The 12924-nt window shown below is 41.7% G+C and overlaps 1 protein-coding gene across 1 annotated transcript in view; it reads left to right on the forward strand.

Moving 5' to 3' along the window:
* LOC122772627 (T-cell immunomodulatory protein-like) overlaps window positions 1–12924 on the forward strand; it is a 45321-nt gene that overhangs the window by 22896 nt on the left and 9501 nt on the right. The window contains exon 6 of the mRNA XM_044030815.1: window positions 10156–10280. Within this exon, the coding sequence (XP_043886750.1) occupies window positions 10156–10280 (125 nt within the window). The remainder of the gene's footprint in view (window positions 1–10155; window positions 10281–12924) is intronic.

A 12924-nucleotide genomic window follows, 5' to 3' on the forward strand; every position in this document is an offset into this window, starting at 1 on the left:
AACCACATGGGTTTGAAGACTAATACCACCTAACTTTGAGGTCCGTGATTTAATTCGCCATGCATTTAAGTTCCTGGTTTGGTGATGATCAATAAAATATAATCCTATCTATTTAACATTAAAACATCCTGGAGAACTTCCATCTGCCCACCGTAACGCTGGCTTTTATTTCTGGTGTGTGTTGGAGTGGAGTGCACTGTTGTAGGAGGAGAGTGAGAGCAGCCAGAGGCTTTGCCGTTACAACTCCCCAGACCCCTCATTTAACAGTAGCAATTGCTGCCTGTTTGTGTGTGTGTGTGTGTGTGTGTGCGCGCGTGTGCGTGTGCGTGTGCATGTGTCTGTGTGTGTGCGCATGTCTGTGTGTGTTGTGATATCAAGTGTGTTTATTCTGTGGCTTGTAGCTCTAGGAACTGCCACCGAAGCTGCCAGTGATGAGCAATGATAGGGTGCGCACAAACACATCTATACAACCACACACGCACATGCACACGTACACACACATCTGGGCCTCTCCACTGGGGGCTTGACGATCTTCACTTACCCTTCACCCTTCTAAAAGGAGGAGAAAGCACCGAGGAAAGAGAGTGTGAGAAATGGATAAAGGACTGAGGAGAGTATCGAGATATAAGAGAGATGAATGCACAAAAGAAGGAGATCAGTCACTTTGGCGGGATGAAGAGAGGAGGAATAAAAGAAGAGATAGCGTGGATGTAGAGAGGAGTAGGAAGTAGACTCGACTTTCATCTGGGAGATACCTGAGAAAGACATCACTCCACATACAGTCATACAGTATTTATAGTATCTGGCAAGTAACGGTGATAATATCACCCTCTGACACGAAAGGGTCAACAGAAATACTGACCAGATTTTTTAGTGCAGTGTTTTGTGTGTCTGTGTGCACAAGTGCGTGAGCATTCCTGGACATCTGTCTGTCCGTGACCTTGTGTGTGTGTGTGTTGTGTGTAAGTACTAGACAGCGGCGTACCAGGCCCCCTTACTAAGCAGCTCGGATGGATGAGTATGGACTGTGATTCTGACAACACCACACCTCATTATCAACTAACTCCTGCTGTGACGGAAAGAGAGCAGCAGCGAGAGACAGGTGGTGTGGTGGAGATGAATAGTTGAAGATTCATTAACAGCCTCTTTATTCACCTCCCTCTTTTCTTACTGTGGACACTCTTATGGGCAGTGAGCAGTAAAAAAATGTTTTTTTTGTTTTTTTTCCCTGCTGCGTCCCAGCTCACCCACTTGACGTGAGAACAGTGACCAGTAGTGGCATTTAACTTTCTTTCACAATTGTACGATTATAAGCAACATCAAAAAGACCACTGTTTTCACCAGCTCATGTTAGATTGATGATGCAGTTGCCTTCTGCTCTGGGAGGAAAAAAATATTGTTCTCACTATTAAGTGAAATGAGGCTGTATGAAAGCGCTGACACATAGTCAGTGTCTGATGCACAAACTACAGTTTCCAGTTGGAAAAGGCAAGCTAAGATGGAAAAATGTATTCTTAAGATATCGTAGCCTCAAGCAGGCTTAGATTTCATCAGGTGAGCCTTTTTGTTATCTGCCTAAAATCAGTTTTTTTATTTATTTCCCCTCTGGTAGCCATGATTTGTAGGGGTATGAGTTGCCAATTGCACAGTCAGCTGTATTTATGATGCTGACTATGTGTCAGTATGTCTTACAGTGACACTTCCAAAATACATCCTTATAAAGTTGCCAAAAAAAGGTAAAAAAATACATTTGGTCGATTAAACAATATCAATAGCAATGTCTTATCATAATTTTCTGAATTTTTACTGTTGTTTAAAGTATTGTTGCTTTTTCCAAGCTGTGTTTTTATCCATGATACAATCTCTGCTCATAAATTTGTACAGTGTTGTGCAGTGGGATAAACAACTTTCAGACTTTGTCAGGATTTGCTTAAATGCATTTGTAAGCAATTTTCTCCAGTGAAATGATGCTCAATCTATCAAAATATAAGCCAACCCATTTTGGGTTTTTAAATATAACACATCCTCACGCCCATAAATAAACACGGATGGAAATTCAGCTGTTGTTGCATATGTGCCCTTGCCAATCTGCAAATTAGTCAGGTTTACAGGGAGCGTGTCTATAGTGTCAAAGGTAATTGTGCACAGAGCCGGAGCGAAGGATGAAGAAAGAGAGGGAGGACATTTAAGAGACAAGTGACAGGAAAAGAGAGGACAGAGAGACGGAAAGAAAGACGAGCGACGGTGGAGAATCATATCAGCCAAAGATCAATGTGGAGCTCTCTGCAGACTGTTCAATTAGGCTAATGAGTTCAGGGGATTAGTGATGGCTCACACATGCACACACTCCGACAGTGCACACTCTCATTTTGCATGCACGCACAACCTTTTAGAAAACACATGTTCACCTGCAGCAACTTGTCGACAAACATATTTATCATATTTTAACCTTTTTAGATATTTACCGGATCCAAAAACAACATTTCTCAAATTCGAATGGGAAACAGTGTGTGCGTCTGTTGACTCGTTCACACATTGGAAGCCTTTCATGTTGCATTTTGCTGCATCATGCTGAAGCCTCCAGCAGTGTTGTAAAGGCCAGCCTGTTGCACTTAATGTCACACTGATCTATGGCCACGGAATACTCCTGTTCTGAGAGACCTCATCTGGTCAATACTAACTGTTGTCCCATCCTCAAACCATATTATTACACAGTTTACGGCAGATGGGGCAGATGTAACTCACAGGGAGGATTCACAACGAGGGTGGAACATCAGAGAACGATAGAAAATGGGAGGAGAAGAGCATAGAGAGATCAAAACAGAGGTGGAGAAGGAAATATGGAAGTGGCGGGGGGAAAAATGAGGAGAGAGGTAACCCTCCACAGAGACATGGTGAATTACTATTGATCAGGCTTAGCATGTGTTTCTCTCCCCTGTTTGTCACTGCTTCGCCTCCTTCCTGCGTCTCTTTCCTCATCTTTTTGTTTTTTTTCTCCACATCCCCCCACCAGAACTACTCTCACTTTCATCTATTTTTCCTCTCTCATTTCACACCACGTAATCGCTCCTCAAAACACTGTTAAGCTGTTAATACCTCGTTGTATTTAAATTTAAATTTCTTGTGCATCAAAATGTCTGTTGTACGTCGTCGCAGTAAATCTAGTCAAATTGATCAAATCAAGTTTAAAATTCTGCGTAGCACTGTTATGTCCAAGGTTTCAGTTTTGAAACGTCACCATGCTGGTGTTGTCAAATTTTGTTAGCATTTAAATGTTAACACTATATGTCAGCACTGGTAAGTGTAGGTCAAGGTCAAATAAATGTATTTACATAGCACATTTAAAAGACAACAAAAATAGAGTCTTTATAAATCTCATAAGATAATCTTATTCTGTAGGTTTATTGAACGTATGCAAATTATTTTTAGAACAGTTTTTCAGTAACCAATAGTTAGTTCGGATAGAACATTTAGTTCACTTTGTTCAAATCTTGTTTGTACTATATCTAGAGATCCTTCTATTCTGAGAAATCAAAAATGATGTTTCCTATGCACTGTGGTCCAACAGCAATGTGTTGCTATATCAACCAACTTTCAGTAGTTGAGATTAGACACCTAATGTTGGTCACCTTGAGTCAGTGATTGTATAACTGAAAAATTTTTCACTCACAAAAATGGATATCCACAGAAATTGTTAAAAGAGTCTTAAAAGCATTGTGCCCTTTTTGTTAATCAAGATTACCCAACACAGAAAGAGAGGGAGATGAGAGAGAATGCTTTGATAAGGTATGTTTCTCAATTAGCTTTATTTTATGTTTAAGATTAGACGGTGATTAGACGGTCGATGGTTGAATTATAATAGTGATTCTGAAAAAAAAAAAGCACTGTAATTATAACTTAACACAGTCATGAACTTTAACAGTTGAGTTGATGGCAGCCCAACAGTTTGACCCTCTTCAAATAGAACACCAACAAGAATAAGTGTGTGGTTGTCAGGGGAGGAAAAAGAAAGAAAAGCATAAACTTGAAGAAACACCTTTGATTGCACCACACAGAAACCAATTGTTGACCAAATGTTAGTTTTCTTTTAGAGCCTTATTAATCTGCCTGCTAGAAGCACTGGTGTATCATTTTCTATTAGTGTCCCACATCAGTGAGTCATTGGTGCATTGTTTGCAGGTGGAGCATCAGTCAATTGAGGAAATAGAATTAGAGCCAAAACTTATATTTACAGCCACGCACCGCAAACAAGCTAATAAACCAGCATAAGCAATGTGTTTTATCGATCTGCTGCTCCTCCATTTCAGCACCAAGGACAGTGTCACACTTACGCGCACACAACCAGCGCTGTCCAAGGTTCTGAAACAACAACTACGCTACAGTAACATGCAATCTCGGCCAATCATGCTGTCTTTTCTGTCTTTTTTGTAACAAATACAGTACTGTGTAAAAGTCTTAGGGCACTACCAGCTTTGTAGTTGGTGTGTCTTTCAAATTCCTTGTAATAATGTGACTGAAATTGGGTCTAACTCATCGAACATGTGTATGTGATGCTCAAGCATGTCTTGAATAAATCTGGTGTAATATATGTTTTTTCACAGCAGACATTTGTCGACATGAAACAGTAGGACGAACACAGGCTTTACTAGTAACATTAGTCAGGGTTCCACTCCAGGTTTAAGAGAGCCAGGTCTGTGCTATTGTAAGTGTAAGGGTAGGTCACACTAAGTACTTGACACTTCAAATTGTAATATCATTTTTATTTTTCTGAGAAACATTTTAGACTGGTAGTTTCTAAACATGCTCTTTTATTCGCTGAAACTTTTTTCCATTGCACTCATTTGCCTCTGCGTTTTATCAATATGCCAACTTTTCCTCCTCTCTCAAGCGTGAGAACTTTTAATGTGATATTTAAAGACTTTTTCCGGGGGAAAAGCACAAAGCCTCCCTCAATACATGTTCTGTTTTCATGCAGAAATCAAATGAGTGCATGAAAACAGTCTAATGGAAAGGTATATGATATGATATTAAGTGTCATAACTGACATGTTGTATGATCAGTTTTGCACCAAACAGACGCTTCAACGAACGAAGACAGGATATTTATGGTGCTTAATATGTGGTGATACATCTGGCTTTAAGTCAAACACACTGTGTGTGTGTGTGTGTGTGTGTGTGTGTGTGTGTGTGTGTGTGTGTGTGTGTGTGTGTGTGTGTGTGTGTGTGTGTGTGTGTGTGTGTGTCTGTGTGTCTGTGTGTGTGTGTTCGTCGTCTCAGGTGGTGTCAGGGGCAGATACTAATGTCATTATGCTTTGGTGCAAAGCTCAGTGGTGGACAGATCAACTCTAAAACCTCCTGGGTCCTTCATTTTGTCCACACACACACACACACACACATTCACTCTCTCAAACACAACATTTTACCTCCCAAATCAATGCCCACATCTTGACAACAATGTGTGGGAACTAAAGGGGGCTCTCCAGGCAAAGCAGACTGCCAGTGTGTGTGGTGTGTTCTTTCTATCCCTTGCGGCTCCACCCTCCATTGCTGCAATTTGCTTTTTTTTTTATCGGCATTGGGGGGAGCAAATGGTTTCTATGGCGACAGGCACTCTGAATTTCTCTGTAAACCGTTTTAGTTGTTTGAAAGCTGTAGGGAATGGAAGGAAGAGTACAACCATGCAAGACAATTAAGTTTATGGCCATATTAAATGTATCAATGAAGAACTGAGATCGTGATCATTTGTATTGCTGAGTGCTCTTTCCGTCAAGTAGCAGATACTGGGTTGTCATTTGAAACCGATGTGTTCCGCACACATGCAGTATACTTGTGTTCTTGAAATTTTAATTGTCTAGTGATTTCTTATTTCCTTTTGTGCCGAGTCACTTTCAGGCTGATGCTGCACATCAAACTTTCACCGTGCACCCGAGGAGTTAAAACCTCTGGACAGAACAAGTTTTACATGAGGACATGTGTCATAAGATATCAGCAAGTGGACACGCACACGCACACACACACAAGGCTTCCTCAGAGGCATCCACGTCCTCTGTCTGTCTGTCAGTCTTTCTCTGATGTTTCTCACTTCTTTTTTTTTTTCTTTTTTTCACACCTTCTTATGCCTACAAGGGAGTCATGTTTGTTAGCGTTGGCATCAAGAGGAGTCTTAATATCCCACAACCCTCGATTCTGCCCTCCCTCACTGTGTTGCATTCTGCTGTGAGAAAAATTTGCAACATTTATGTGGGAACAGTTAAAATGTATTTCACCAGATTCCACACTGCTACATCGAAAATCATTTCCTATTTATGTGCAATGCTCTAACTGTTTCAGTCCAACAATAATAATAATTATCAATTGTGAATGTGTTTCAAGACACCCAGTGACATTCTACAAAGCCACTAATGCATGCATTCCACAAAAGAATAATGGCAACAACAATAAGACATAAAAGATATCAATAATCATCTACACAGGTGTTTTTTTAAGTGTGTTTAAGGAAGCAAACTCGTGCAAATGCAGAGAGAGAGCGTTCCAGAGGGTATGGCTGGCAACACTCCAGGCATTTTGTCAGCTATGATGCAGAGTAGATGGGTGTCACGTAGTGACACTTGAAGATAAATGAAAGTGCCCATGGGTCAAAGAGTGTACACATTATTTTGTAATGTTAGTTAGTTATAGTTTGAACTCGTGCGTGCACTGAATTTTCTACAATGAGATCAACTTTTGGCTGTGTGTCAAGTGTGCATGGTGGAATTCTCCGCCAAGGCCTCCACTGGCTTTGCTGTAGGGACATAGCACAGAGGCACACACACACACACACACACACACACACACACACGGGCCACAAAACAGCGACATTCCAATACACTACATAATACCGTTTTGCCAGCCTTCCCATATTGTGAAATGGCTTTCTTGCACACACACACACACACACACACACACACACACACACACACACACACACACACACACACACACACACACACACACACTCAGGAGATAAGCCAGGCTCCCTGCCTGCAAGGTAACCCTGCTTGATCCTCTGGCCCACTCCTTGCTGAGTGGCCAAGTACAAGCCATCCACCCTTTGTCTGCACTGACAGCAAACAGCAGTCTGTCAAAAACATCAACCCAAGTCTGGCTTTGAGGTCCAATTCCCTCAAAAATGCCGCCCTGTCGAGTCCAATGGAGCAGGTCAGAGTGGAGCTGACCAGCTTTCCTAAATCAAGACTGGGCTTCTGCCTCCTTTTCTAGACTGTCTTGCATTTGATTGGTCAATGTCAAGAAAAATAAAATACATTACTACAGATTTTTATGAAAAACAGCAAGGGGAGATTTGGGGTCGTTGTATGTAACGGAAGATGTTACAGTCAGCATAAGTTTTGAAATTAAAATGGAGAATGTAAATACAGCCTTGCATTTCACCACTTCCACTGCCTTCACACATTCTGCCTGGTTTGCATCTACCTATCGCTCAGTGAGCCGTGTGATTCCCCATTCTTAAATTCTAAAAAAAAAGGTCTATGGGAGTTTTTTTTTCTATGATGTTGCATTAAATCTTTGAATAGCTGCTTTGTGTGAGTAAAATTGTTACTCTTGAGAAGTAGGAGGTTTGCAGCCTCATCTAACACGGTGGCTGCTTCTGACTCCTCCATTCCTCCGTGCAGTATTTAAAATGTTTCCACCGTCAGAAAGGTTTTTCATAGATTAACATCTGATGCATTTAATATCAGTTAATAATAATATCTGAAACAACTTTAGGCTCCCCGGTGACGTACCTGTAACTATTTCATTTCAAAAGTCAATTTGTGTCTAAGCGGTTGTAATTGTTTATAATGTCAAGCTGCAGAATGTTTGGATACGGTGAGGAACAAGAGACCTAGTTAGTAATATTGTGATCAATCACCATGTGATGTGTGGAATCGTTTAGTGTTAATGACCCAACAAACATCTATTTATGTTCCAATCCTTTTTGTGCTGACTTACCGGATTCTAATTTAAAAATTATGTGTTCACAGCTCGTCACAGAGCAGAACACAGCTTTCCTCTTTACGGCTCTGGTGCAGTTCTCCTGCTCACACCCACTCACACTCACTGACACACACACGTATGCACCTCTCAGTAAATGTCAGACACCCCAGGATTCACCTTCAATATCTGTTAGATGCAGAGGCTTTGTGCTTTTCTCCGAGCAAGTCAACCTCCATCACCGACTGTGCCTAGCTCTTTTCGGAAACACTGGAAAGCCAATATTTTTCTCACTCTCGCCCCTCGCTTTTCGCAATCTGAGGCAATTATGCCACTTCTCACCTCAGCTATCACTAAAAGGTTCAGAAAACAGAAGCGCATACAGAACACAGAGCTGACGCTAGAGGAGGAGACAGAGAAATGACAGATGAAAAGCGTGGTATGGTAAAATGTGGCAAAAGTTGATGGGTTCATTGAAAATAGTGGGTCGGCTTTTAGTGCAAAAACACCACAGTGAGTTAGCTACTCACTTTCACCCAATGGCTATGTCCTGCAAGAACAGATCCCCATGAGACATGTCAGCTTTATCTGTGTAAAAGAAGAGAATTTTTGTGCTGACCCAGGTTCTGCTGAGTCCAAATTGGAAGTCTTGGTGATAACTGAACTAAACTTAAGCAGAGATTTAAGAAAATAGTGGGAGAGGGAAAAGCAAAACTGTTGTGCTCTTCTCAGCCTGCAATTTGCAGTCCATCCACATTAGTTCTGATCACTGGCTGCCTCGAGGCTTTCTTTTTCTCTCTCTCCCTTCTTCCCTCCCTCTCTCTTCCTCTCTTTTTTTTCGCCCTCTCTTTGTTTACCACGTAGAGGTTGAATTATGTCAGCTGCACTTGGCAGAGTTGGGTGGCGTGGGCGAGATACAGCAGCTGAAGGGGAGGGGTAGGGTGGGTGCAGGAGGAGGGGAGAAGAAGGGGAGGCAAAAACGAGGAAGGCCAAATCGAAGTGATGTATCAGGGGAGAGGAGAGAGATGAGCAGAGAGAAGGAAGCGAGAAACGAAGGGGTTTGTTGAGAATAGTAAGTACGGAGAGGGGGGAGCTCTGAGGGAGGATGAGGGCGGAGGTGTTGGACTGTCCTCAGGCGTCGGGCTCTGATTTGTATCTTTCATAATGTGACTTCATGTCAGAACCAAAGGGCTCATGCTGCAGCCTCTTTCGCTCCGTCTCTCCTGCTGTGTGTTTTCATGTACATCTGGGATGTTCATGGGCAGGTTGAGTTAATGCTGATTTCATTACATTTGGTGAAACTTAAATGGGTTTTCTTAGGAAAGCAGGGCCATCGTAGCATAGGATCACTGAAGGAAATGGGGCCTATGTTTGCCATTTAAGCTTTATGCTTTCAGGCTGCTTTGCTCACATGACGTTTAGAAGCGACAGCAATAAAAATGTACAGTCAAAATACATAACTATATATTCAATGAAGTGCATGAGAGTGCGAAAAAGGCCACATATTAGCAGAGTAAAAATAAAATTTAACAACTGAGATCCTCTCTGAGGTGCAACATTTTGTGTTCCAGGAAAAAATAGGGCAAAATTAGATTGAGGAAAATTGAGTAACAAGCCAAGAGCATGACAACTTTTGCAGAAAATCAGCTTGATTTAAAAAAAAAAAAAAAAACTTTGAAGTCTTTTAAAAAATCCATATCAAACACATTACAAAGGAGGTGAAGCCATGTTCATTATCTATTTGCCTGTAAAATGTCAGATCACATAAATCCAAGTGCTGGAATTAAAATAAATATCAAGGGATCACCACTGCTATGATTAACATAATTCATCCTGAGGGAGACATGCAGATTTAATTTAATAGCAATCCGTCCAATCCAGATATCCAGATATTTTACAAAAAAAAAAATGCAAAAATGTCAGCATCAGAGTGTTGCAAGAGGAAGAGTTCAGTAGATCAACATAGTCAGTACTGAAAATGTTAAGGCCAATACATCCCAGAGTAATAAATACTGTACATCAGTCTGAAACAAAGTGATGGACCAACAGACTGAGCTGGCTCAGAGCAATTCTGCCATCACAGAGCAAAATAAATGTCAAATAAAAACCTAATGAGTGAGGGCAAATGTTTGATCCTGATGAATAAATGTCTTCACTGACTTTTCTCTTTGTCCTTTTCTTGCAGCCGGGCAGTTGAGCCAGTCGGCTCACTTCTCCCTCCAACTGCCTTACACTGTGCTGGGGCTCGGACGCAGCGCCAACTTCCTGGACCACCTTTTTGTTGGCATCCCCCGGCAGCCTGGAGAGACGGTGAGGAAATATGAGAGGGTTATATTACCCTGACACTTCACTGCACACTCTGTAGAACTGCTACAGGCTGACAGGTCTTCCACAATATTTGAGGCTAAATCTCCTACAGAGGAGTGCGCAGACTGCGAAAGGGAAATGAGGACACTCAGCCAAACTAAAGTGAACCCTTGAACTCGCTGGGCACCAACTACTTTTTCTTGGTTCTTGTAACATGTAGTATGCCACTTTGGGTCAAATGAAGTAAATGTCTGAGCAGAAAAGTAAAGTGGTTTCCTTGCATACATATTCTCTATTGAGGCAAGAAATGCTGAATAGAGACAGAAGTCCTTGGAAAGAAAAAATTAGGTTCAAGATTCAACTCAACTTTCTAACCATTGTGCAAGCACAGTAAAATGACAAAAAAAAGTGTCATCATCAAATCAAATTGTGCCAATTAAAAAGAGTTACAAAGGGACAGATATGAAAATAAGCAACTCTATTGTTAAACTATGAAATATAAGAAAACACACGTACTGTATGTACATTAACACATTAGGAACAACTTTGACATGAAGAGAACGCAAACATAGTAGCAGCAGATATGTCCTATATATAATGTGACTGTTGGACAGAGTATTAAAGTGCCGTGATAAATATTATAGTATTGTGTTCTGAGGTGATGATGAGTATGATTAATATAATATTGCACATGATGGATAAGATACTATTGCATTTGTCAGACTGCAGAAGTTTTGCCACAACTTAGTCTGTTTGTGTGAATACGGATTAATCTGAAGCTCCTGCCTGGTGGGAGGAGCTTAAATAGTTGTCTTTCATAGTGGTCTTTGTTGCTAGTTCTGAGTGTTGTGAGGCTGGTTTCATGGTGGCAGCACATTGCCAACAATGTTGTTTGTTGTTTAGCTGCAGGGCTTAGGTATTTTGTTTACTTCCACATAAAGAACTATCCTGATGGATTTGCTTAAAACACAAAAAACTATGACGACCCACACAATACTAATCAGTTCTTCACTCTACAGTTTGTCTACAGGAAGTCTTTGGCTGGCTTGCACGTACACACAAGACTCCTTTTGTTAAACCCTGCTCAGTGAAGATAAGTGATGGATTTGTTCAGTTGTTCCAAACAATTGTTTTGATAGCTGTCCCCTTGAAACAAGCTTATTCTGCAGATAAACTTCACATCCCTCATATGGGGTGATTGATGACATCACTTAGGGAATTGATAAAGGTGCAGTGAGCTCCTTACTGGAGCTCACTTAAAGCACATCTTTGTTTAACAAGCCTGCAAGAGGAGGATTCCTTGACTGACTCTCTGGATGCAGCCTGTGCGTGCCTTCTGTCACTCTGCAAGCTAATGTTATATGGATATATAATCAATATTTGATTGCTTTTGTGTTTTTAATTTATTCGTCAGCCACATTTCTACACTACACTTCCTCAAACACCAGCTCTCTTCAGCTCAGCTTTCTCTCTCTATTAGCATTCATCTCCATCTTAGTTCTCTCTCTCTCTCTCCCTTGCGTTGCACTTGTCACACTGAATATTAGGCACGACAGGGCCCATTTTTCCCCTCCCATGTGGTACTAAGGTCTTCCATCAAGCAGCTGATTAGAATTGCAGATTGCTCGGTCCACGACTCAGAAACTGTAGCACACAGGAACACTCTCCTCAAACAAGCTGCTTTGTTATCCACTTTCCACACACTCCTGTTTTCTTCTCTTTTTTTCCCCTTCACTTTCACTATTCCTTCTCCAAAGTGAATTAATGAAGGCCTAAAGATGTGGCCCATTATGCAGAGTAGATTTCTTTTTTTTACCCCGGGGGATTGAGGAGTGGAGTAACTCCATCACATCTACCTGTAATGAGGAGGAGGAGCTTTGGGAAGTTCTTCAGAAGAAGAGAGGGCTTAGAAATCCCAGCCACCACCCCACCCTGCTCAGCTGGCAGGTTTGGGTCTTTCTGGAGGTTTCAGCTCTCTTGATACATGTCTCTCTTTCTCTCTCTCTTGTTTTATGTCTCTCTCTCTTTGTGTCTTTATTTCTGCCTTGCTCCCATTCTCTCACTTCCCTCCCCACTGTGCCATTTACAGTTGTCTCCTGAAAACAGAGTGTTCCTGCCCGCTGTTTCGCAAAGGGAGAGGTTTTGTAAAAGACACTTGTATATCTTCCATCTTCTGTCCAGTCATACCTCCCTTTTATTCACCCCCTCTCCTCCTGTTCACTTATCTTTCACCCTGGGGATTTCCTTTGCCTCTCAAAGTGGTTTACTTCACTAAACAGTGCCGTACTTGTCACACTCACTCTTTCTCTCCATCTCCATCTCGCTCACTCTCCATCTCTGTGTTTTTTTCTCCCTTGCTCTCTTGTAGCGTACCAGTTTCCCTGGCTTTGAACCACAGTCTCTCGCTTTCTCTCTTAACAGCCGGATCGGTCTAGTAGTAGCAGTAGTGCGGTCTAGCTCTGCTCCCTCCCCAGTTGCCACACCGACAGCAGTGCTTTCCAAGAGTACAGTGACGATGGCTGGCGGCAAGAATGTGCTTTTTATGTAAAAAGCAATGCTGTTCCAAAGTAGCAAGAAGTGTCTCCTCTCAACTGATGGAGAGCAGGGAGCCACTACCGGCTATGAGCAAAATTAGAGCTTTCAAATA

This window comes from Solea senegalensis, linkage group LG7 (assembly GCF_019176455.1).
Source record: "Solea senegalensis isolate Sse05_10M linkage group LG7, IFAPA_SoseM_1, whole genome shotgun sequence".
NCBI lineage: Eukaryota > Metazoa > Chordata > Actinopteri > Pleuronectiformes > Soleidae > Solea > Solea senegalensis.